This window comes from Gossypium hirsutum, chromosome A02, assembly GCF_007990345.1.
Source record: "Gossypium hirsutum isolate 1008001.06 chromosome A02, Gossypium_hirsutum_v2.1, whole genome shotgun sequence".
Lineage (NCBI taxonomy): Eukaryota > Viridiplantae > Streptophyta > Magnoliopsida > Malvales > Malvaceae > Gossypium > Gossypium hirsutum.
In genome coordinates this window covers 74,621,666-74,649,661 of record NC_053425.1, presented here as the reverse complement: position 1 = coordinate 74,649,661, position 27,996 = coordinate 74,621,666, and the positions used below count along the sequence as shown (strand labels likewise).

The 27,996-nt window shown below is 32.2% G+C and overlaps 1 protein-coding gene across 1 annotated transcript; it reads left to right on the top strand.

The window, feature by feature from the left end:
• Positions 1 to 28: 28 nt before the first annotated feature.
• LOC107933444 (agamous-like MADS-box protein AGL18) lies at positions 29 to 27,956 on the top strand. Its single transcript, XM_016865655.2, has 8 exons — positions 29 to 375; positions 734 to 809; positions 1,904 to 1,971; positions 2,398 to 2,497; positions 25,125 to 25,166; positions 25,274 to 25,315; positions 25,397 to 25,545; positions 27,657 to 27,956. Exons 1-8 carry the CDS (start codon positions 194 to 196, stop codon positions 27,736 to 27,738), a joined length of 741 nt encoding a protein of 246 aa, XP_016721144.1. The 5' UTR covers positions 29 to 193; the 3' UTR covers positions 27,739 to 27,956.
• Positions 27,957 to 27,996: the final 40 nt, after the last annotated feature.

Genomic DNA, 27,996 nt, shown 5'->3' with positions numbered 1-27,996 from the left:
ATTGCTAGATATAGTTTCCCATCTGCCACCATTTTTACACAAAATATCCTAATTTTAGTCACACTTTCCTTCCATTATTTGTCCTATAGAATCTCAGAAACGTAGTTATATATAAACATCACTACTTTCTTCTCTTAGTTATTTTCATTTATTTAATTTTCTTTTCTCTGTTGCTTTGGCTTGAAAAGAAAAAATGGGAAGAGGGAAGATTGAAATAAAGAAGATTGAGAATTTGAATAGTAGGCAAGTAACGTTTTCAAAGCGAAGAAATGGGTTGTTGAAGAAAGCTAGAGAGTTGTCCATCTTATGCGATGCAGAGGTTAGTGTCATTATTTTCTCTACCACCGGCAAACTTTACCAGTGGTCTAGCACCAGGTACGTTATAAACCACCTCATTTTTTTTATTTTTATTTTTGTAATCACAAAAGAAATCTTTGCTACATAGTTGGTGGTATTTGTATGGAGTGAGTTATTTTATCTGTTTCCGTTATTTTATGAGAAAAATCTGCAAGAAGAAAGAAACTATTGGCAACGTCTAAAAATAGGAAAATAGAATCTGTAGATTGTAGAATTGGATGGGCACTTTTTTTTGTAAAAGAAAATATGGCTGAAAGTAGTAGGTTAAGGCAACATATTAATAATGGGTTTAAGCTCAATTATTGTGGGAGTCTTAAAATGAGGAGATATTGGACTCAGTTGTTAGCCATCATCATCATCTATTGAATGATTGTAGCATGGAAGACACTCTTTTAAAATACAACAGAGGGAAGATAGTGGAACAACATCCTTTTGATGAACAAAAAGCAGAGGTAATGCTAACATTCAATAAAATTTCCCTAATCTGCATTTCCACAATGAGTATGCAATATGTACAGACTACATCCACATTTCATTTTTCCCACTTAAATACTTGGCCTAGATTAGCATCTAAATATATATTTCGTTATTTAATTCAATTCAATATTGTTATAAAAATCAGTTCACATGAAATACCTACTAGAACGCACACTTCTAACTAATTAGAATACAACATGTGGAAATATATATAAAAATTCAAAAGAGTTTATAAAAAAGGAAAAAGTTAAATGTTTTAGAAAATTATCATTGACTTTGACAAATTGTTAACTTTATTTGACTCTCGCAATTAAATTTGAATATGAATTTTTAAATTTTTTAAAAAATTTTGTTGAGTTAGAAAAAAAAATTTATATTTGAGGTTTTAAAAAAAACACTTTTCTAAAAATAATTACAATTTTTCTAGAATTTATATATTTTTAGAGTTTTTGGTATTTAGTAAATTTAAGAATTTGTTGATATATTTTTGGATTTTATGTAAGAAATATTTTTATAAATTATTGCAATTTGTCTAGAGTTTATATATATTTAATTTTTTATTTTTTTTTAAATTTTAAAGTTTATTGTATTTATAATTCACTTTTAAAATTTAGATAGCTTTTGTATTTTTCTAAAAATTTAACTAAATTATTCCAAATTTAAAATTTATATATCATACAATTTTCTAAATTTTTATTTCGAAAAAATTCAGATTTTCTATTTTTTAAAATTCTTCTTAGAATTTATATATAAATATTTAATTTCAATCTACATGAATTCCACATGTCGCGTTCTAATTAGATGGATGTGCAACGTTGTACTCGCTAATAGGTGATATGTGTCTGTTAAGTTTTTTGACATTGATAATGCTGTTAGAGTAAATTGGACAATGGAATATAACTTTAGATGTCAATTTAAAAAAAGCTTGAAGTATCAAAATGAAAAGCAAAACGACATTATTTAAGAGCCAAATCATGCATTAAGTATTTCATTTGATCATCTTTTTGGTGTGAATAATAAAAATTACATTGTTTCTGATTCTAGAGTTTTTATTTTTTGGTTATATAAGCAAAACTCACAATCAGTTGACGTAAGCACTCTAAAAGAGGAGTATTTAAAGTTACGTGCGGCATACATGTAAGTCATTTCAATGAAAGATAAGTTTACATGTGTATATATATGTTGAGATTAGGAATGATATTGGTTAGGTTGGTTTGGTTCTCGATTTTTTCATATTAATTTTTTATTTTGAATTTTTAGACTTATTTATCAAATAAGTTTTGTTTTATGACTTTTGAATATTATTTGGCAAAATTTCTACATCTTTTCATCACTTTTTAAAAAAAAATAATTTTTCAAGAACGTTTAAATTATTTTCACTAATTTAAATATACAATATTTATTTTATATCATAAAAAATTAAAATTAATTATATATTACTAAAAATAGAATTCGATGTGATTTCAAGTAATCATGAATTTCAAACTTGTATTCCATAAATCGCCCAAACATTCAGTTCAAGTCGGTTTTTGATTTTTTAATAGGTGTGATTTGGAGTTGCAGGCGATTGAATGGAAAGGAGCTGGAGGGTCTAAGTTTCAAAGAAGTACAACAACTGGAGCATCAATTAAATGAAGGAATATTATCAATTAAAGAACATAAGGTATTTACTAATCAAATATCATTTTCATGAGAAAGGATTGCCTGACCCACCTAACTTAAATCACCTTTTGATGTTTTAGTATTTAGTAAGAATGATGGGTTAAACCCGAATTATGCAACAAACAAGAACAAAATACGAGAAAATTGAACATAATTTTGTTCGTGGAAAACCTTCTGAAGAGGATAAAAAATCACAGGCAAAGAAAACTTCACTAAAATGGTAAAAAAAACCAAAAGAAGAGTATAAGATAAACAAACAATCAAAACCCAAAAATACAAAGTTCTGTCGAAATTCTCACAAATTCTCTCTTAATTATGTTGTTGAATCTATTTCTCTAGGATTGCTAAAAGCCCTATTTATAGGCTAAAATTTGTGAGTATAAGATAAACACACAAACTAAACCCAAAAATACAAAGTTCTCTCGAAATTCTCACAAATTCTCTCTTAATTATGTTGTTGAATCTATTTCTCTAGGATTGCTAAAAGCCCTATTTATAGGCTAAAATTTGTGACTAATCTGATTAGAATATCCTAGAGTTATTAGAGTTTGATTAAGAAAGATAACAAAGTTTAACTAGGAGAAGAAACTTGATTTAGTGGGAAACACATTGTCTTGTCATGATGTGGCATATTACCTCGTCAGAACGTTCTTCTTCACATAGTTGAAATGTGGCGATTCTTCTCGTCGAGGCATCGGTGTCATGTCATCGTGACGTCGGCTTTTCCTCATCACAATGTCAATTTTGTTTCATTCGAAATGCGAGGCACACTCAACAAATCTCCGCACTTGACTTGTATTTCTAAAATGCCTTCTTTGTGATGGGGCCATCATATCAGTTGGATTATTTTCTATGTCGATTTTGTGAATCTGAACATCTCTTTGAGCAATCACCTCTCGAACAAAGTGGTATTGAATGTCTATGTGCTTTTTTCTTTCGTGATGCATCTGATCTTTAGTGATATGTATGACACTTTGACTATCACAAATAAACCTCTCAACCAACTCCCCAAGTAAACCTCTCAACCAAATGGCCTCTTTCATAGCCTCTATGATAGTCATATATTTTGCCTTTGTAGTTGTTAATGCCAAAGTAGCCTGTAGGGTGGCTTTCCAGCTAATTGTGCAATTGCCAAAAGTGAACAAATAACCGATGAGAAATCTTCTTTTGTCTAAGTCTCCTCTATAATCTAAATCTACATAGTTGACTAGGCCTTCTGAACATATTTCAAATTCCAAACAAGTATTAGATGTCCTCTTTAAATATCTAAGAATACACTTAACAGCTTGCTAGTGTAATTTGTCGAGTTTTACCATGTATTTAGTTACTACACTAACAACATGTAAAATATCAGGACGAGTACAAACCATTGTATATGTTAAACTTTCTAGCTCACTGGAATAAAGAACCAAAGACATGTACCTTTCTTCGCTTGTAGTTTGTGGTGATTCTAAAGCCGAAAGTTTGAAACGTACAACTAAGGGAGTACTAATTGGTTTAGAATATTTCATTTCAAATCGCTCTAGAATCCTTTCAATTTATTTCTATTGTGATAGAAATAGCTTCTCGAAGTGTCTATTCCCGAAGTTTCCATCCCTAGAATTTTATTGGTTGCACTAAGATCCTTTATCTCGAACTTAGAGTTAAGCATGGTTTTAAGTCGATTTATTTCTAATAGATCCTTGGTCGCAATTAAAAGATCATTAATATAAAGTAGCAGTTAAATAAATTATCTATCATCTAAACATTGTAGATGCACACAACTGTCATCCAACTCCGAGCGAAACTAATACTTAATGTAACACCTATAACCCGTATCCGTCATGGGAACAAGGTTACGGAGCATCACCGAAACTTTCAAAATATTTACAAATAATTCACGTTAATTACTATTCATTTACCAAAATTATTTATAACGTCCCTTAAATGGACCCTCGAGGCCCAATTTGAGTATTAGAATCGAGTCGGGACTTAATCGAGAACTCCAAGAATTTTTTGTAAAATTTCTAAAATTTTTCTAAGTGAAAGGCTCACACGCCCGTGTGACCCTATGACATTCCAGTGCTGTAGGCCGTGTTTGACTCTGTGTAACTTTCTGACTTGTGCCACACGGCCAGCCACACGCTCGAGTGAATAGGTCGTGTGATCAATTTAATTTTCAAAAATTAGGTGCAGGGTTCACATGCCCAAGACACACGCCCGTGTCTCTGCCTGCGTGCTCAATTCTGAGCATTCTATTTCTCGAATTTAAGATGCAGGGGACACACGACCTAACCACACGCCCATGTACCAAGTCGTGTGTCACACACGGTCTAGACACACGCCCGTGTGGACAAAATAAAGTCATTTCTAGCTTCATTTCTCACCTAAAATTTTACCAATATCCTGCACCAAAACTTACATCCAAATACCAACCAATCCAAGCATTATAACATAACCAATTCAAGCATCTAATATAGTATATCATTATATGGATACCTCAATCAAACCATAATATATGTACTCATGATAATACCATAAGATTTCCTTAATAGATATTCCAAAATATAATCATTACTAGCCATTTCAAATAGCTAGATTACAAACAAAATTTATATACCAATATTTGGCTAAGTTACCTATACATGCCATTATACCAAAATGAGCTTACTATTTATACCAAAACAAGCTTGTGGATAGTGTGATGATGCTCCAACCATTCACCAACCTTCGCGAGCTTCAGAGCACTTTAAAACAGAGAAAAGTAAACCTAGTAAGCATATTATGCTTATTAAGTTCGTATAACTGGAATTAAACATACCAATCTCTTTATTAAAATTATGTATATAATAACATGTTTCCATCAACTTGACAAAATTGCCTAAACACATGCACTCAATCAAGCAAGTTAGTAACTTAATTGTCATATACATCAAATAAACATAGATGAGCTCATCATACTATATTCTTTCAAGACATTATTCATTTCGTCTCATAATTCTCATAACATGTCAAGTATTTTATCCGTTGAATCATTGAAATTCCGATGGATACTCAAATAGTACACTCAAGGTGTACAATTCAATAACCTGTCAATTCATATTCAAGAGTACCCATTAGGGCACATAATCAGTGAGTACACTCTCAAGCCACATATATCACGTAACAAGATTACTTGTCCAAGCTAAATCCTATTTCCAATATATGCTCATAAGAGCTTATTCAGGATTACCTGTTCGGGCTAAATCCTATCTATAACCTATGCTTAAGAGGGCTCATTTTAGGATTACCGGTCCAGGCTAAATCCTTTCTATAATGAGATCAATCGGATTACTCGTTCGAGCTAAATCCTGCCAGCAACAAATGCAGGACCTCATTTAATAGGGGAAATCACATTTATCCATCGAAATCCAATATTCAAACGGAACTTGACCTTTTTCATATAATTTCAAGCATGTATTTATTTCCTAAATTGTAACATCCAAACAATTCGCATACAAATAAATCATATTCTATACAAATACAATATCCAATACAACATTTTTACATGCTCAATTAAGTTACACGAACTTACCTCGACACTTGTTCGCGATATAGATTTACTAATTTGAAACTTTCTCCTTTCCTCAATCTAACTTTGAATTTGTGTTATCCGGATCTATATAAATGAATTTAATAATCAATTATCACCTTTCAAATTTAATTGAACTCAATTTACATCCTAGGTAAAATTATCATTTTGCCCTTAAACTTTCTATAAATTCTAATTTCATCCCTAGGTTCGAAAAATGAAATTCATGCAATTTATTACTTTTTCCAAGCCTAACCAAAATTTCAATATAAAATTTACAGCACATATTTTCTATAAAATTCAAAATTTTTCTTCAATTTTCACAACTTTACAAATTAGTCCTTAAATCATATTTTCATCAAAAATCACTTTGTAAAAGTTGTTTATCTATCAACAACCTTTCATTTTTACCATAAATTCCTAATTTTCATCATATTCATCCTTGACATAATTTCTATACTTTGATAACTTTTCAAATTAACCCCCTAAATAGAAAGATTAAACTATCCCGGTTTTAAAAATATCAAAATTACTAAAACGGGACAAGAAAACTTACCCATTAAACCAAGAAAGATTGTTTTCTCTTTACTAGGGTTCCATGGAATATTTGGGGAAGAAGATGATATAAAATGATTTTAATTCTATTTTAATTATTTATCATATTTAATTATTTCTATTTCCAATTTAGACCTTTCCCTTTTCTAAATTTCCATGGATAAATCATCAAAAATATCTACTAACTTTTTATTAATGGTCTAATTACCATATAAAGACCTCAAGTTTTGAATTCCATAGCTATTTGATCCTTCTAACACTAGAATTTAACTTTTGCATTTTATACAATTTGGTCCTTATTGTAATTAAGCATATAATCAGTAAAATTTTCTTATCAAAATTTTCACATAACATCTCTATCATAATATGGACCATGAAATAAAATTAAAATAAATTTTATTTTTTACTTGGATTTGTGGTCCCGAAACCACTATTCCGATTTCACTAAAAATGGGTTGTTACACTTAACATGAAGGAACCAAACTTCTTGTACCAATGCTGAGGGGACTGATTTAGGCCATATAATGAATTCTGAAGAAGACAAACATGATCTTCCTTGCCTTCGATACTGAAGCCTTCAAGTTATTGCAAGTAAATTTCCTCCTCTAATTACCATGAAGGAATGTAGTTTTCACATCTAACTACTCTAATTCGAGATTGTGTAATGCAGAAAAAGCTAATAGTTCCTAAATGGACATATGCTTGGAAACATGAAAGAAAAAAATCATGAAAATCAACACCTTCCACTTGATTGTAACCCTTCGCGACCAATGTCGCGTTATATCTTGTGTCACCTTAACTCGATCCTTCTTTCTTTTTGAATACTCACTTGCAACTAACTAATTTTATTTTGATGGGTGGTTTAACAAGTTTCTAGGTCTCGTTCTTATTGAAGGACTCCATCTTTTCTTCCATAGCAATAATTAACTTGCTGGAATCAGAAGCTTTTACTGCTTTTGAATAATTTGAATAGTCGGCTGAATGAATGCTCTCTGCAACACTTAGAGCATATGTCACTAGATTTCCTTCACAATATTTTTGTGGTGGCTTGATCTCTCGCTTTTTTTCTATCTCAAGCTAACTTATAGTCTTAAAGTTGAGATGTTAGGGTCTCTAATTTTGATGGAATGGCTTCGAAAACCTTCTCTTACATTTAAGAGACATCGATTTCATGATTTCTACATGACATCGCGACGTGGCAGTTATTCTCGTTGGGACATTACGATGTCGAGTGTTCATGACATCATTGTTTATTTTTGTTTTTAACTTCATCTTACTTGAAACACTTGGTTCTTTATGTTGTTTTGACTTGGTGACCAACTTTTTGAGAAAATCATTGATGTCTCATTAAACATAACATCTCTACTGATGATTATCTTACTAGTTTCTTGGCACCATAACTTATAGCCTTTTATCCCGGTAGCAAAACCTAGAAAAATACACTTCACAGCCCTTGGTTCAAGCTTTTCCTAACTGACTCGAGCATAAGCAAGACAACTGAATACTCTAAGGTTAGAGTAATTAGGAGGATTACCTAACCAAATCTCTTTAAGAACATTTCCATCCAATGCTTGATGTGGAGATTGGTTCACCAAATAACTTGCTAGGTTAACTAATTTGGCCCAAAACTCCTTTTTTAAGCCTGCTTTGGAAAGCATACATCAGCCTTTCTCAAGTAACATTCTATTCATTCTTTTGGAAACACCATTCTACTACGGGGTACCAACAATTGTGTGATGTCTTTCAATTCCTTCTCATTTGCAGAAATTGTTAAACTCAACTGAACAGAACTTAAGACCATTATCCATTCTTCACCACTTTATGGACTTCCCAGTCTACTTTTCTAGTAAGGTCTTCCATTGCTTAAAGATCCTGAAGGCTTTATTCTTGTGTTTTAGGAAATAAACCCGAACTTTCTTGGAGTGGTAGTCAATAAAAGTTAGAAAATATCTACTACCTCCTTTGGAGACAAATGGAGCCAGACCCTGTAAATCGGAATGAATATAGTTAAGGGCCTTTTTTGTCTTGTGCACGACGGAATAAAGCTGACTCGAGTCTGCTTCCCATAAATATAATGCTCGTAGAAATCTAGCTTTCCAACTCTAGAGCTTGTAAGAAGACTTCTTTTTATCAAAACGGTCATACCTTTTTCACTCATGACCGAGTCACATGTGCCACAATTAGGTTGATTCAAAATTCGTAAATATAGAATTTTGTCACGTCGTCGTGACATCAATGTTAGAACACCAGCACACCTTATGGCACAAAGGAAAAAAATAAATCTGGTGATCATATCCAAGGATCCATATGCGAGAAACGAATCGGGATGAGAAGGGTATGTGAACGATTACCTTTAATCATATGAAAAACCAAATATAATTGTTGTGAAACTGATTACACATTTATATATCAATTCCAAGCCGCTACGAAAAGTTTCGGCCTCTATGTAATCCACCAAGTGTGACAACGAACGACAAGAACTCTCAAACTTTTTCAGAGAGAAAACTCTATTTGACGGCTGCTAGACCTCATTCTATATATATCGGGTATATTAGATTTTTCTTAAAAACCTTATATTTCCTAATTCGGGAATAGGTTATATTTTAATATGAATTAAAATTCATTATAATAATTAACCGAATATAATAATTATAATTATCATAATTATAATACTGTTTGACCAAAAATTACAATTACAATAATTATAATAATATTCGATCGTAAATTATAATTATAACAAGGATTTTAGTAAATTATGTTTAGTTAAATTTTATACGAATCAAATTCATATGTATTAATTTAATCATGTTCTCATTATGTGTACAACATACTTGTATATATAATTCGTTCGATATTTAACTGCCCAAGTAAATTAATTCTATAGTCAATTTAAATAATGTGACAGCTAAAAAACAATACCAACTATGTTTGGATTCCGTTCGTATCAACCATAGGGTTGACCCTATAGGTTTTTGTAATGTTAGTAGTAATACTAGAGCGATTCTAATATTACAAATAATGAGTGGCATCTAGTAATGCATCATTGCTACCTAAGTTACAAGAAGTCATGATTCGACATAACCTCTCTATGATTAACCCTTCATGTATTAAATCATTTTGTCCTTTATATCTAGAATGGACACAAGTCATGGAATAGTCACACTTGCATAGTCCACCTAATGTTTCTTGATATCCTGAGTAGACTATGATAAACGAATAAGTAAGATATCTGATATCAACTTACTCGATTATGGCCATGCATTTCTAGTCTCACTCAATCAAGTGGCCTAAGATATTGCTTCCATTATGTAGGAGGGACAAATCCTATATTGATCAACCATATCCTACTACATAGATTGTGGTATATCCAACACTAGCCTTTATAGAACAACCAGTTATGGTGGACGCTTGACTGTATCAAAATTTATGGCTCACGATGTTGGGATAATTATGATCTCAAGTTTGAGGATCATATACATAGTAATCACTATGAGTAATGTTGTGGCTATTACATAATAATCCAAGAAATATACCCATAGCGGGTCAATCCAATATGTTGTTCTCTAACACACATACTCATGTATTGATTTTGACATCCTATGTCAATGACAACACTTTGTCATCAATAAATTACATGTTAGTCTTAATGTATTATTATTGTCCAAGCCTACAATAATACTCGACTAAGGACCTTTTAAGAATAATCATATTATTCTCAGGACATTATTATAAAACAGTTTATTTGTATACATAGAAAAGAAATTGAAATAATAATGGTAATGTCTTATATTAGTAAACGAGCTAAAACAAGTATGTTTTTACAATCATCTCATGATTCGTTTTTGGGCTTACTCTAACAGTCAAGACTAGACACTGTTGAACCTTACAAAATGTATAGGCTACCAACTTTCTTCCCTCTCATAAAAACAAGAGCTCCACGAGATACTTTTAAGTCGTTTAACTTAAAAACAATCTTGCAACCATTTGAGTCTAGAATACCCAAAAAGACATTATTCTTCTTTAAATTAGGCACATGCCTGACATCTGATAATGTTTTGACTATCCTGTCATGCATCCTAATATGAATGGTACCAATGTTGTTTATTTTGCAAGGTGAGTTATTTTCTATAAGCACAACTCCACCTTCAACCGAACTATATGTGGATAACTAGTCTCTATTGGGACACATATGGTTGGAACACCCTAAATCCAAGATCCACTCAGATGTAAACTTAGACCTTTCGATAGTTGACAATAATAATAAATCATCACCTCTACCCTCGACTAGACTAACATTAGCTGCATCAACTTTCTGCTTGTCTTTATTGTCATTTTTTACATCCCTTTTATTTTTATTCTGAAGTTTATAACATTCTACTTTGACATGACCCATCTTTTGTAATAGCAACATTGCTTATCACAGTTTCTTAATTTCGATCTCGTTCTAAATCTTCTTTGACTCGAATCTTTGGACTATTGCCTTCCCTTAGCAACCAAAATTGAGGCTTGCCCATCTAACTTATTCTTTGAACCTAACTTGTTGTCGAGTTTATCCTTCATTAATAAGTTTCCCTTCACGTCCTCAAACGAGAAAGTCTCTCTACCATTAATCAGGGTTTCCCTGAAAGTTTTGTATGAAGGAGGAAAAGAACAAAGCAATAACATCGCCTAATCTTCGTCTATTTTGGCCTCGACATTCCTCAAGTTATTAAGAAAAGTAAAAAATTCACTGATGTGAGCCCTAATAGGCTCACCTTCTTCCATACAAAATACGTATAATTGTCATTTCAATACCAAGTGATTTACGATAGACCTTTTCATATGAAGAGCTTAAAATTTCCTCTACAAGGTTGCTACCGTTTTCTCCGTAAATACCTCTTGCAAGACATTGTTTGTGAGACACAATTGAATTGTTGACAATACTTTCTCATCAAGCTCCTTGTAACCCTCCCCCTGACCCAATCAATTTGTAACATCTCTAACCGGTATCCATCGCCGGAATAGGGTTACAAGGCATTATCGATCAAATACAGCATACAACATACATTTCTCATACATGAATCCATTATCACATAAATATTAATCAAACATAATTACAATGTCCCTTATAAGGCTCTACGAGGTCGTAAAACATGCTTGGAAGAGGTTCGGGACTAATGCAATAACATTTGAAAACTTTAGGAAACTTAGAAAATTTTCATGCACAAAGGGATCACACGCCAGTGTGAATAGGCCACCAAACACGCCCGTGTGAAAACAGGGCATACATATTGACTTGCACTACACGGCCGAAGACACGCTCGTGTGCCATGGCCATGGGAAAACTTGAGGGTATACTACTTGGTTCACACGGCCAACCATGCGCCCATGTGCCAGCCTATGTGCCACACACGGCCAGTAGACACGCCCGTGTTTCTAAGTCGTGTAACTCACTGACTTGTTTAACTAAGTTTCAGGGGTTACACGGTCAAGTCACACGCCCGTGTACTCAACCGTGTGGCACGAAAATAGGCTTGATTTAAGCCATTATTCCCACATATTTTTCATGTACGTAAAAGCATTCATTTGGCATCATTTTCATATATAATAGGCAACCAAAAATGACCATTTCATGTACATTTCTTGCCATTGAAATTCCATCCATTTCACTACTCAAATCCACAACCAAAATCATGCCAAATCAATATGCCATAACCTTAACTTCTATATGCATTTTTCACCATCTTATCAACTAAATCATGTCATAAAACATACCAAATCATCATCTTAAAACTAAACCACATCATGCCATGTCTCAACCATGATACATCATTGATAATTACCCAAATCAATTAACTATCTAGCCAACACATAAGCCATACTAAAACTTGCCAAAACATAAGACATTATATACATCACATATCACTTACCAAATTCATAATCTAGCCAACTCAAATGGCCACATACACACCAACATTTACATCATATACAAGCCAAATCTCATAGCTATATCATAACTCAAAACATATCATCATATCATTAGCCTATACATGCTGTATACCATATTTACAAGCATCCAAAAGTACCAAAAGTAGTCGATAGTGTGATAACGGTTCCTGATAATCCCCAATATTCGAGCTAGCTTCAATTATCTATAAAACAAGGAAAGAACACACAAACTAAACTTTAAAAGCTTAGTAAGCCATATACAAATAAAACTATCTCATGAATCAACACCATTTTCATCAAATAGGAAACTATGAATAAGCACATATAAATTCACAAACCTTTCCAAATGTACACATATTCAATATCACATGTGAATTCATCAAATGCTTCCCTCTATATCACTTAACTCGTTCACACATTCTTTCTCGACTTGACTTTGCCCATTGAACCTTTCAGAATCGTTAAGGATACTCGGAAATCACATATAGCTCGTACAATGCCATATCCCAGATATGGTCTTACATGTTATCACATATCGATGCCAATGTCCTAGAGATGGTCTTACACGAAATCATATAACGATGCCAATGTCCTAGACATAGTCTTACACATAATCATAATACAATTCCAATGTCCCAGACATGGTCTTCCATGTAATCACATCTCGGCAATCCTAATGTCATGACATTCGTATCCTATATTATTGTTAGGGTTCGTACGGGACTTTCAGATATCATAACTTTGTTGATTCTTGCTCGTATTTTCTCGTTCAAAATTCATAGCAATTCAATGACAAATGAACATTTATAAATCAATTTAAAGGTATTTATTTGCATATGACTTACCTCGTAATCGAAATAGAGGGATTGGATCGATTATTCAATAATCTTTGGTTTTCTCCGATTTAAATCCGATTTCTTTCGTTCTTGATCTATATACATTCAACATTAACTACTTTATTCATCAAATCATTCAATTCAATCCACAAACACATGTTTGGGAATTTTTACACTTTAGCCTTTAAAGTTTCATATTTATTCAATTTAGTCCCTATTTTATAAAAACACAAAATTCACACAATTTAATCCAATTTCACCATAGCCGAATTTCACATAAGCCCCTAGCAGCCCAAAACTTTCATTTATTTCACATTTCAACCCCTCAATTTATAATTTTCACAATTTAATCCTATTTAGGCATTTTCATAAAAAATCACTTCACAAAAGATTAAAATCTATCATCAAGCTTTAATATTTCATCATAAAACATTCAAAAGCTCAAGCATTCATCAATGGAACTTCACAAAATCATTGACAACTTCAAAAATTAAGGCATGGGCTAGCTAGAATACAAAGCAACGATCTCAAAAACAGAAAAATAATCAAAAACCGAGCAAAGAACATGCTTTAATCAAGTTAAGAATTGGCCGAATATTACAAGCCTTAAATGGATTTCTTATTTCTCTATTTTCGGTTCAAAGAAACAAAGATGAACATGTTTTCATCTTTTTTTTTATTCATTGTTTTATTTAATTACCAAATTTACTTTAATTAAAAGCCACCAAATTTCATGTTATTAAGCCCATTTATGTCAAATTCCACTATCAATGGTCTAATTTCATCATAAGGACTTCCATATTTAAATTTCATAGCCAATAGACACTTTTAACAAGTAGAATGCAACTTTTGCATTTTACGCAATTTAGTTCTTTTGCTCAAATTGAGCTATTTAACGATAAAATTAGCTCATGAAATTTTCAGACATATATAATCACATGCTATAAACACAAAAAATAATATTAAAATAATTTTTTGACCTCAGATTTGTGGTCCCAAAACCACTGTTCCAATTTAAGCTAAAACCGGGCTGTTTCAACTCTCCCCCATTAGGGATTTTAGTCCCTGAAAATCTTACCAGTGAATAGATTTGGATATTGCTTTCTCATAACATCCTCGGGTTCCCACATCGCTTCTTCAACCCCGTTTCGATGCCATAATACTTTCACTAACGCTATTCTTTTATTTCTCAACTCTTTGATCTCACGAGCTAAATTTCTAATCTGTTCTTCACTGTACGATAAATCTAGCTGAATTTCAACTTTAGTCTGGAAAATGATATGTGAAGGATTAGTTCTGTATCATCATAGCATCGATACATGAAATACATTATGAATTTTCTCAAACTCAGATGGTAATGATAGTCGATATGCCACTGGCCCAATTTGCTTAGTAATTTCATACGGTCCGATGAATCTCGGGCTCAACTTTCCTTTTCTACCAAATCTGAGTATTTTCTTCCACGGTGAAACTTTCAGAAACACTCTATCCCCGATCTGAAATTCAATATCTTTTCGTTTCAACTCAGCATAGATTTTTGTCGATCAGAAGCTGCTTTCAAGCTATCGCGAATCACTTTTACTTTTTCTTCAGTTTTTCTGATTAAATCAATTCTGTGAATCTTATTTTCACTTAGCTCAGTCTAGTACAACAGTGTCCTACATTTACGACCGTATAGTGCTTTGTACGGTGCCATTTTAATATTCGATTGAAAGCTATTATTATAAGCAAATTCAATCAACGGCAAATATTTTTCCCACATACCTTCGAATTCAAGAATGTAACAACGTAACATATCCTCGACTATCTGAATAACTCACTCGGATTGACCATTAGTCTGTGGATGAAACGAGGTACTGAAATGTAGCTTTGTACCCAGTGCGTCTAGGAGTTTCTTCCAAAACCGCGATGTGAACCTCGGATCTCGATCCTAAACAATGGAAATAGGTACCCCGTAAAATCTTACAACTTCAGAGATATATAACTCAACTAACTTATCAAGAGAGAAATCTGTACGTACAAGGATAAAATAAGTTGATTTCATCAATCTATCTACAACGACCCAAATCGCATCTTTCTTTCTCAGAGATAAGGGCAAACCAGATACAAAATTGATAGCCACTCTATCCTATTTCCACTCAGGAATCATAATAGGCTGTAATAAACCTGATGGTACTTGATGCTCAGCTTTTACTTGCTAACAAATCAAACATTTCAAAAAAATTCTGAAATATCACATTTCATGTCATGCCACCAATAAAGCTGTTTCAAATTATTATACATTTTCGTGCTTCCCGGATGCACTGATAAAAAACTACTATGTGCTTCATTCAAAATCATCTGAATCAACGCTTAATTTCTCGGAATACATATTCAATTCTTGAATCTAAAAAAATTATCGGAATCAACTTGAAACTCTGAATCAGGATTCAACTCACATTGAACCCCTTTTTCTTGTAGTTCATTATCAAACTTAAGAGACTCATAAATCTATTGTATGAACAACGGTCTCGCTTTCAACTCAGCTATTAACGAACCATCATCAGACCAAGTCAAATGTGTATTAGTTAAACACATAATCGGTAAAATTTTCTTATCAAAATTTTCACATGACATTCCTATCATATTACAAACCATAAAATAAAAATAAAATAAATTTTATTTTTCAGCTCAGATTTGTGGTCCCGAAACTACTGTTTCGATTTCACCAAAATTGGCCTGTTACACACTTGTTAGCCTTAAAGCCAGTTTAACTTAAGATCTGGGCTTCCATCGGGTAGATCAATAGCTTCTAAACATTAAACCATAAGAAACTCATTAAGATATTTCTTTTCTCACTTGAATAATAGAATCGTACAATAAGGCTTTACCATTTTCGTTACTAAGCTTAAATAGATTTGCTCTCATGACAGCTTAGAATGCAAGGTCGGGAAACTTACCTTTCAAGAGGGGCATCTCAAAGTTGATCCTCTCATTCCTGACTTATCCTAAAGGATGATAGGAGTATTTTTCTCCCTTGGCTCATCTTTATATAGATGGACGATACTTTCTGAGGAAGTAATGAATAGTTCCCCAACACTTACCCGGTAATCAGATATTTTCCTTTGTTCAAATGGATGTTCGACACATTTATTAATCCACATGATCACCAATTAGATGCATGACAGCTGTAAGGCAACATGTGTGGGTATACAAACGCATACATAACTTATACCTGGGTTCTCGCCCATCCTTCGTAGCTGACAGCCCAACTAATTATGCGTTGGCGCATCACGCTTCTATGGCAGTAACCTTATTTACTTAACTCCCCTTAGTACTTTTCTAGGCGTCCTTTCCCAAAACAACCCACATATATGCCAAGAACATCAATGGGGTGAACAACACTTTATTTACTCATAGACTTCATATTTCGCCATTCAAGCATCACCTTACCTCACCCTCGCCTAATCCTTGGGCCTTTTACTTAACCCTGAGGAGTTTTTCCTATCTTCCTTTATAAGCCTTTTAACTTGTCCCTAAACTTGATTGGGACTCAATAAATGTCACATTAATCATTTGATAGTCTTGTCCAAATCTTACGAATTCCAAGAATTAATCAAATATTTCCTTTAGTACTTAACTATCTTAGTTCTTATTTGGTTACTTCCTAACTATTTTTTCTTATATCTTGATCAGCTTAAGGCCATCATTATTAATTGCCCTCATTGTTGACATAAAATTCTCAGCACAAGGTTTATTTCTTCATTACCTATAACATACCTTACTCATTCTATTCACACCAATCAAAGACTTTTGGGATGAATCTTTCTTTAACGACTTTACTTATTATTCACTTCATGCTAACCTAATGTTACACTCCTCCCATTCTGTTTGATTCGCATCCATGGGCCTTTTCCCTGTAATGACCTTTCTCAAGCCATTCTGAACTAGAATTGTCGTCATCCGAATTTTCCATAAACTAAAATTGTGATCCTATAAAAATTTTTGATACCGTACATTATTGTCATTTTTGAACGAGTTGAATGTAAAAATTGAACCAAACTCTAATTCTAGTTTGTTGGGTTAAACCTAAACTATGGAATGAAAAATATAAAAAATTGGATACAAATATTTACGTGGAAAAACCCTCTGAATAGGATAAAAAACCACGGGTAAAGAAAACTTCACTGAAATGGAAAAAAACTAAAAGAGGAGTACAAGATGAAGAAACAAACAAACCAAACTCGTACCTAAAAATACAAAGTTCTCCCGAAATTCTCACAAACTCTCTCTTACTTATGTTGTTGAATCAATATCTCTAGGATTGCTAAAAGTCATATTTATAGGCTAAAATTCATGACTAATCTGATTAGAATATCCTAAAGTTATTAGAGTTTGACTAGAAAAAATAACATAGTTTAACTAAGAGAAAAAACGTGGTTTAGTGGGAAACACGCTACCACGTCGTGACGTGGCATATTGCCTTATCGGATGTCCTTCTTCGCATCATCGGGACATGGCGATTCATCTCGTCAAGGCATTGGTGTCATGTCGTTAGCTCTGTTTCATTTGAAATGTGAGACACACTCCACACAAAAAATACTTGCATTACAAACATAGAAGGTAATTAAAACAATTAATTTATCTTTCTCAATTTTAAAATTGAGTAAATTGATCTCTTTGAGAAACACAGGGTGATTGAATCTTTGTTAATTTTGAAAGCAAGTAACTAAGGACAATTAATTACAGGGTTAATATTTTCATCAATTGTACATGATTTTAATCGGTATAATAACAAATTTATCCATCAAAGTTTACACATTTTGTCAATTTGGTTTTAATTTAACAAATTTATCCTACTACATTTGTGTAAATGTTGAAGCTGAATTCATTGAACCTTTTAGAATTAAGGCCAAAAAATAATAAAATATGTAAACATCAAAGGCTGAATTTGTTATTATACCAATCAAAATTATATACAATTTCACAAAATACATCGAATGTTGTGATTAATTGTTCTTAGTTGCTTATTTTCGAAATTGATAATAATTAAATTTTTTAAATTTTTTAAAGAAAAGACAGATTTACTCAAGTGAGAGAAACTAAAAAATTATTTTACCAAAATAGAATTGAAAACGTTTAGGGGAAAAGATTCTTGTATTGCATAGCATCCCTATGAGAGAGAAAAGGAAGGTATCTGAAGTAGATTTAGTAATTTTGGATACCATACATAAACAAAATACAACAGATGATTAAAATAAGATACAAACCATGTCATCATAACAATAACATAGTACAAATACATAGATACATATATATATTCTTAAAATCTATATAATGCTCTTCATTAACAGATTCAAAATAAAATAAATATATAATATTTAAATAATATAGTGATGTAACTATTACACAAAAATATATGGAGTTGCAAGCTTAATGTCCAGTCCCACTTCTGCGTTTTTGTTTAGGGTATTTGACAACAAGGATTAAAAAATCGAATGAAATGTAAAATTAGTTGGATTTTCATTTTCAGTTCAACCTAAAAATCAAAACAATTTAAGGAAATCATATTCATAAAAGAACTAAGGATGAAAGTAAACTGTTTTTGTGAAAAATAAAATAAAAATAAATAAATAAAATAAAGAACACACAAATTTTACGTGGAAACCCTTTCGGGAAAAAAACCACGGGCAGAGGAGAAGAAAATTCATTATGTCGAAAATTTGAATCAATACAAGAGGAATAGACTATGTCTATTTATAGGCTTGTAAAGCCATATTCTAGTAGGATTGAAACACCTTATCCTAATCAATATAAAATAGATGAAGTTTAATAAGGTTTAAAAAACCTTATTCTAAAATAAAATAAAAGAAGTCTAGTTTTCTATGGATTTTACTTTTATTTTATTTTCCATCGTATTTTATTTAAATAAGAATTTGGGTCACTTAATTCTAACAATCTCCACCTTGAGACAAATTCTCAATGAACAAGTTCTTTATCATGAACTTTCAATAAACAAGTTCTCCACCTCTTCCATAAAACCCCTTAAGGGTTTGACTTCAACAATATACACCAACCAAGTCTAAGCAATGCTCAAACTTGGTTATAGGAAGTGACTTAGTCATCATATCTGCAGGATTTTCATGAGTACTAATTTTGCTTACAACAATATCACCACGAGCAATAATATCACGAACAAAATGATACCGGACATCAATGTATTTTGTTCTCTCATGAAACATTTGATCTTTTGTAAGAAAGATGGCACTCTGACTGTCACAAAATACTGTGCTGATTTGAAGGTCTTCATTGAGTTCACTAAAGAGTCCCTTCAACCAAATAACTTCTTTACAAGCCTCAGTAATCGCCATGTACTCAGCTTCAGTGGTAGACAAAGCGATTGTAGACTGCAAAGTGGCTTTCCAACTGATTGCACAACCTCCGATTGTAAAGACATAACCTGTGAGAGATCTTCTTTTATCAAGGTCTCCAGCAAAATCAGCATCAACATACCCTATGACTCCATCTCTAGTTCTTCCAAACTGTAAGCAAACATCAGTAGTACCTCGTAAGTATCTTAGAATCCACTGAACTGCTTTTCAGTGTTCTTTACCGGGATTCGCCATGTATCTGCTAACTGCACTGACTGCATATGATAAATCTGGACGTGAACAAACCATAGCATACATGAGAGATCCCACTGCACTAGAGTATGGAACATGTGACATGTACTTAATCTCATCATCTGATTGTGGAGACAAAACTAATGAAAGTCTGAAATGGGCCGCTAAAAGAGTACTAACAGGCTTAGCACTCTGCATATTGAACCTGCAAAGAACTTTCTCAATGTACCCCTTCTGACTTAGGTACAATTTACTTGTTTTTCTATCTCTGAGAATCTCCATTCCAAGTATCTTCTTTACTGGTCCTAAATCTTTCATCTCAAATTCTTTACTTAGTTGGATTTTGACATTTCTTATCTCTCCTTTATCTTTTGCTGCTATCAACATGTCATCAACATAAAGAAGTAGATACACAAAAGAACCATCACTGTTTTTCTTAAAGTAAACACAACTGTCGAAACTACTTCTTTAGAAATCATGAAAAGTCATAAAGGAATCAAACCTCTTGTACCACTGTCTTGGTGACTGTTTCAAACCGTAAAGGGACTTTTTCAACAAGCAAACATAGTCCTCTTTTTCTGAAACTATAAAACCCTCTGGTTGTTGCATGTAAATATCCTTCTCAAGTTCTCCATGGAGAAATGCAGTTTTTACATCTAACTGCTCAAGCTCCAAATCATGCATGGCCACAATACCAAGCAAAGCTCGAATCAAACTATGCTTAACAACTAGAGAGAACACATCTGTGAAGTCCACTCCTGGAATTTGACTGTAACCCTTTGCAACAAGCCTTGCTTTATATCTGGGTTCTTCAACTCCTAGAGTCCCTTCTTTCTTTTTAAACACCCATTTACAATGAACAACCTTTTTATCTTTAGGAAGTTTCACAAGGTCCCATGTTCTGTTTTTATGGAGTGATTCCATCTCTTCTTGCATAGCAAACATCCACTTTTCTGAGTCTTTACAGCTAACCGCCTCAGAATATTAGATGGCTCTTGATTCGCATCTATATCTTTAGCCACATTTAAAGCATAAGCAACTAGATCAGCCTCGGCATACTTCTTTGAAGGTTTAATTTCTCTTCTAGTTCTATTTTTGGCGATAGAGTATTGTGGTGAAGAAGCAACTCTATTCTTAACTTTTGTTCTGGCTTGAGGAGTTGACTCTGTGTTAATCTGATGCTCCACCTGCTTTTGATTTTCTTTATTGGAAGAGTCTTTAAGAGATAAGTTAGGTAGCATAGCAGTTTCATCAAAAATAACATCTCTGCCAATCACAACTTTTCTATTTTCAGGACACCATAACTTATACCTTTTTACACCATCTTTATAACCAAGAAAAACGAATTTAATAGATCTCGGGTCCAATTTTCCATTATCAACATGAGCATACACAGGACACCCAAAAATCTTTAAATCAGAATAATTAGCAGGATTACCAGACCATACCTCTTGTGGAGTCTTTTTCTCAATGGCAACGGATGGAGATCGGTTGATTAAAAAACATGCAGTAGAGGCTACTTCTGCTTGAAATGACTTCGATAAGTTGGCATTTGACAGCATACATCGAACCTTCTCCATGATCGTTCTGTTCATTCGTTCTACAACACCGTTTTGCTGTAGAGTATCACGAACTGTCAAGTGTCTCATGATCCCTTCTGACTTGCATAATCTATTAAACTCATCAAAACAGAACTCTAAGCCATTGTCTGTGCGAAGGTATTTTATCTGTTTTCCCGTCTGTTTTTCAATCATAATTTTCCAAGACTTAAATGCGGAAAACACATCACTTTTCTGCTTCAGGAAGAACGCCCAAACTTTTCTGGAAAAATCATCAATAAAGGTTAGCATATAATTAGCTCCACCTCTCGAAGGCACTCTAGATGGCCCCTACAGATCAGAATGAATATACTCCAACATTCCCTTCGTGTTATGGATTCCTCTAGTGAATCGAACTCTCTTTTGCTTCCCAAAAACACAGTGCTCACAGAAATTTAGTTTGCAAATTCCTTGCCCATCAAGAAGTCCTCTTTTACTCAATTCTACCATGCCATTCTCACTCATATGCCCTAGGCACATATGCAAAAGTTTAGTAATATCATCATCTAACAAGGAAGAGGAAGCGACATCTGCATCATCAGTAAGAGTAGAACCCTGCAAAACATATAATTTAGAAGTTTTTCTTTGCCCTTTCATCACAACAAGGGAACCTTTGGAAATCTTTAAAATCCCACTTTTAGTTGTATATCTGTACCCTTTTGAATCAAGAGTACTTAACGAAATTAAATTTCTCTTCAATTCTGGAACATGTCGTACCTCGCTAAGTGTTCTGACAACTCCATCAAACATCTTAAATTTAACTGTTCCAACACCTGCGATTTTACACGAAGCATTATTTCCCATCAAAACAACACCTTCAGATATTGTTTCGTAAGTTGTAAACCAATCCCGATTGGGACTCATGTGGAAGGTGCAGCCTGAATCAAGTATCCATTCCTCGCTTACTTTAGAATCATTAATAGAAGCAACTAGAAGTTCATTATCGCTGTAATCTTCTACAACATCAGCTTCACTGAAATTTTCTGGTTGTTTTCCCTTTTGATTCGCAGCCTCCCTTTTAATCTTATTTTGTAGCTTATGGCACTCAGATTTAATGTGCCCTTTCTTCTTACAGAAGTTACAAGTTTTACCTCTGTTTGAAGACTTCGATCTACCTTTAGATTTACCACGAGGATTCTGTTCCTGTGTCCTACCACGATCATCATCAGCATTCCGATCTTGTCTCCCACGAACAATGAGACCCTCTCCCTGAGAGTCGGGTTTAACCACAAGATGCTTCATCTTATCATACGAGGTTAAAGAATCATAAACCTCATCAACTATGAGAGACTTGCTGCTATATAAAATCGTGTCTCTAAAGGTTGAATAAGACGGGGGCAACGAACAAAGTAGAATCAACCCTAGATCTTCCTTATCATACTGAGCCTCCATGGCCTCCAAGTTTGAGAGAATTTCTTTAAACACTGTTAAGTGTTAGTATACAGACGCACCTTCCTCCAAACGATGAGCGTAAAGACGCTGCTTCATATGCAACTTGCTTGTTAGAGTTTTCGACATACATATTTGTTCTAACCTCTTCCATAATGCAGCGACAGTCTTCTCTTTCATCACATCCTGCAAAATTTCGTTAGACAAATGCAGATGTAATTGTGTCAATGCCTTTTGATCCTTACGCTTCTTCTCTTCATTTGTTAATGTCGAAGGCATCTTATCTATCCCTAGCAGGTCATCCTCCAGATCCATCTGTGCAAAAACTACTTGCATCTTAATTTGCCACAACGCAAATCTGGTGTTGCGATCCAACAGCGGAATTTCATACTTCAAAGACGCCATTATCGTGATCAAGATGAATAACCCGGAAGCTCTGATACCAATTTGTGAAAAAATAAAATAAATAAATAAAGAAAATAAAGAAAACACAAATTTTACGTGGAAACCCTTTCGGAAAAAAACCACGGGTAGAGGAGAAGAAAATTCACTATGTCGAAAATTTGAATCAATACAAGAGGAATAGACTATGCCTATTTATAGGCTTGTAAAGCCATATTCTAGTAGGATTGAAACACCTTATCCTAATCAATATAAAATAGATGAAGTTTAATAAGGTTTAAAAAACCTTATTCTAAAATAAAATAAAAAAAGTCTAGTTCTATATGGATTTTACTTTTATTTTATTTTCCATCGTATTTTATTTAAATAAGAATTTGGGTCACTTAATTCTAACAGTTTTTTTAGTTATATTATTAATCAAATGATATAAGTGGCTTTAAAAAGTAAGTTACAAAATGAATCTAAAATAGGGTTAAAAGAATCTAAAACATAATGAAAATTTTTGAAATTAAAGAAAAAAACCTAAAAGTTAATAAAATAATACTTATTTTATCCTTTTTTTTTCTAATTTATACTGTTCATTAATATATATATTATTTCAACCTATATGGTTTAAGTATCGAACCAACCAACTTAATCTACTAATATGTTTTTTTATTCACTGATATTATGGGTAAAGATAACAGTCATGAGAACATTGAAGTATGATGTTGTGGTTGTTCACTTCATCATTTAATTATGTGGATAGGAACCTAATCCAGGTCATGAGAATAGAGCACATTTCATTGTCAGTCATTTATCTCTTTGGAGAGCACCCATGACGAAAGAATTAGTTCCTTTTATCGGTGGTTGTTGATACGGGGTATCAACAAGGATGAAGTAGGTGGACAGGGTGGTGGTGTGAGGTAGATTGGTTCACCCTCGTTGGGCTGAGAGCCAAAAAAATAGGAGAATGGCGTGGAGGAGGATGAGAGTTTAGCATGTTAGGGTTTTTGGAGAGGAAGAGGAAGCCCCTTACTATGTTGTATATTGGGGTATTTATAGGTAGGTGATAGTTCCCAAGTGGTCTCCTCTTGAGGAGAATGCACCTGCTAATAGTGGGTTGCCTAACAGAGGGTCCAACTAGGTGGTTATGGATGTTCCTTCTTACAGGTGGTACGAAGCATGCGAGTGGCCGGTCATTGAGTAATTATTTGGATGGTATAAGGCAGAGGGTAATCCATCTGTAGGTGTTTCTTCGATCACTTCTAATGTTGCCACATGTCCAACTTGTGATAGTGGTATAATAATTATACCCCAGTTAAGAGGTAGGTTATAAAGTGACCTTAACTCGATACCATTAGTGGGTGGTAGCTTTTTACAAATAAAATAACGAGTAGCAGGTTGGAACAGTTGACCTTAAATACCCTGGTCTCCACAAAAATGAAAACACCTTGAGATTCCCATACTTAATTTCCCAATCTAAGGAACTCCCATATTTCTACTTTGGGCAAATTTCGTGGTAGATTTCAAATTGCTATAATTTTAATTAATATATGCAATATTCATTTACGGAAGTTAAAAGAAGTTGATTAAATTATAAATATTTAGAAAGAATAAAAAAGTGGAATTTAACTATTTGAACAAGGACCTAACTGTCTCTCCATGGTTTTATCCCTGCGAATATCCATATAAGAAATAGACACTCAACTCTAAATTCCAGTAACATTCCATTATTTGCAAAACATTGACCACCGTAATTTCTTAAACTCGACTTGTCTTATTTCAGGAGCAAATTCTACTAGAGCAGCTTAAAAGATGTAGACTACAGGTAAATTAAAATTTAATATGCCAATCCAATGCTTATTTTAGCCATGAAGAAGAAAACAACGTCATTATTTTAACCATCAATTCTGCTTTAATATATTTCATTTTCAGGAGCAGAAAGCTATTCTTGAGAACCAGAGTCTACGTAAACAGGTAGGCCATAAGAAAAGAAGAGGTAGTTATGTGCTGCAATTCAGGCCCTCTAATCTTCTATTTTCCCTAATTTATACTAAGGTTGAGGAGCTGCAGCAAAAAACAAGCTCTAATTCACTTGATTTCAATCCGCTGCAAACAAAAATTTCTTCCAATACTTCAAAGCCAGATTTTCATTTTGACCACCACTATCATCATCATTCAGACACTTCCTTGCACCTGGACTTGGGGTATGTATGCTCATTTCCATTTTCTTTTTTCATTTATTTTTAAATAAACACTTTTACCAAGTCCTGCATATCAATTACACCTTTTTATTAATGGAAATTACCATTCACTAGTTTATTTTTTACGGACATTTGTGTGATTATCACGTGTACAACTAATAAAATAAAAAATCTTAAAAAATTACTAAAAACATGTACGTCTAAAATGAAGTTAAGGAAATGAAATTTAGACAAACCTTTATCTAGGCTTATTTTGGACGTGGTTTGGAACATTATAGAAGTAAGTCATAATTGTAAAAAAAAATAAAATAAACAACTAAAAAAATACACATCTGAAATAAGCTTCGGCAAATGAAAATTCAATTTAGACTTGAACAACCATTTGTTCACAATTCATTTAGAATGTGATTTAAAATATTATAAAAAGGAAAATATATATATAAATAATTATATAAAAAAATACCATCAAATTTTAACATTTACATCTATATTCAGGATTTTAATAATTTCCTTTAGGGTCCCATAAATTTTAGCTCAAAATAAGTGGAATAGGATTTAAGATTTACTCCTAACTTTTTCTATTTTGTTATTTAAAATTTTTAATCCAATCATAATTGTTTTGTTAGTATTTTTGGTAAAAGAAAATCTATCAATATATTATTCAATTTTATCAATTTTAAAAGTAAATAGTTTTAAATTTAGTAAGCATAGATTATAGAAGAAACTTATTATTAACTTTTCAAGTATGAATATAAAATCTTAAATTTTATGAAAATATGAGTACTAACATCATATAATTTCTAAATTTTTGAGGGCTCATTTTTAGAGACTTAGCTTCTAGAGTGTTTCTATCCAAAACCTGTAATTGAAGGGGATTATGATTGTAATACTTTTTATATGTTATTTTTCAATAATTATTAATTTTTATAATTTATTAGAATCTTTAATAATTTTATATTTTTTACTATTCTTAATAATTTTTATAATATTATGTTCATGATAAATCTGAACAAATGATTGTCAGTTTCAATTTTTAATAACTTTTAGGATTTTTATTAATTTTATAAAATTTTGAATAATTATTAACAATCATGTATAATTTTTACCATTTTAAATATTTTTGTAAAAATTTTAATATTTTTTTATAATATTCTAAACCATTTTCAGAATGAACTTGGACAGTTGTTCAAATTCAAATGAGTAGGAACATTTTTCTTTTTAAGTTCATTATGAAGGTACACATTTTAGTAAATTTTATAATTTTTAGCCTTTGTTATTTTTAGATATACGTTAGTGTAATATGCATCATCAAAATACTTATTCATATGACATGTCATATGTTAGTTTCTCATTATTTTCATTAATCATGTCAGCATCTATTAATGGTTAAATTGGTCAATAATTTAATTTTTTTTCTCATAATTAATATTATTATTTGAGAATATATACTTGTTTTACTATTTTAAAACATGTGATTATACATTATTATAAAAAAAATTTATTGAGTTTGACTTCAATAGGGAAATAACAAAAAACCAATTTGATGATGGTATACGTATCAAACAAGGATAAGTACCATTTAATATATATAACTTCAATAGTATATTCCATAAAAAGATTTGAAAAATTGTAATGTGTTTTTTTTTTATATTTATTTTTTTATTTTTATATGTTTATAACACATTTGTTAATCTTTTTTATATATCAATTTTATACCATGTTTTTTTTAACCAAATAAGTTTTTTTTTTAAGAATAATGAAACAAAAAAAATTAAAACTTTAAACGCAAAAACTTTAATCTAAACTTGAGCTTCTTTATTTATTGTCTAATAAATACATTTAAAAATAATATTTTAAAATTAAAATCCATATTATTATTAATAAAATATAATAGAAATTTGGAAATAGTGTGAATAATGTTGGTTCAAAAGATTTTATATTTGTTTTTATTTATTTATTTATACTATTAAGAAAGTGTTTGATTTATTTATACCAAGTTATTGAAATAATATAAAAATCTAATTTAGCCCTATTTGATAAAGTTTGAATTTATTAAAAATTAATATTTATGAGATTTATAGTACTTATTGAAAAATTTATGTTTTGATTTTCAGGTTGTCATCAGATGGTGAACGCAAGAGAAAATTGAAAAAAATTGAAGCAGATAATAATGATTTAGAGAGTCAAATAGCCTAGAATGATTTTACCTACATTTATAAAAAAAAAAGACCCTATTTCTTCGAACTCTTAATCATCTCCTTAGGCAATTAGATTTCTTTTTGGGTTCTCTCATCCTACAATTTGCAGATTGATTAGTGCTCTAGGCTGTGGTGTCAGCAAGTAAACCACTATTTTTAAGTAGTCTCATGTTTCAAAACTCAACTTGCTGATTCAAAATGCAATCAACTTCTCTATCGGGTTAAGTGAGTGTTGAATACAGATAAATTTTGTTTA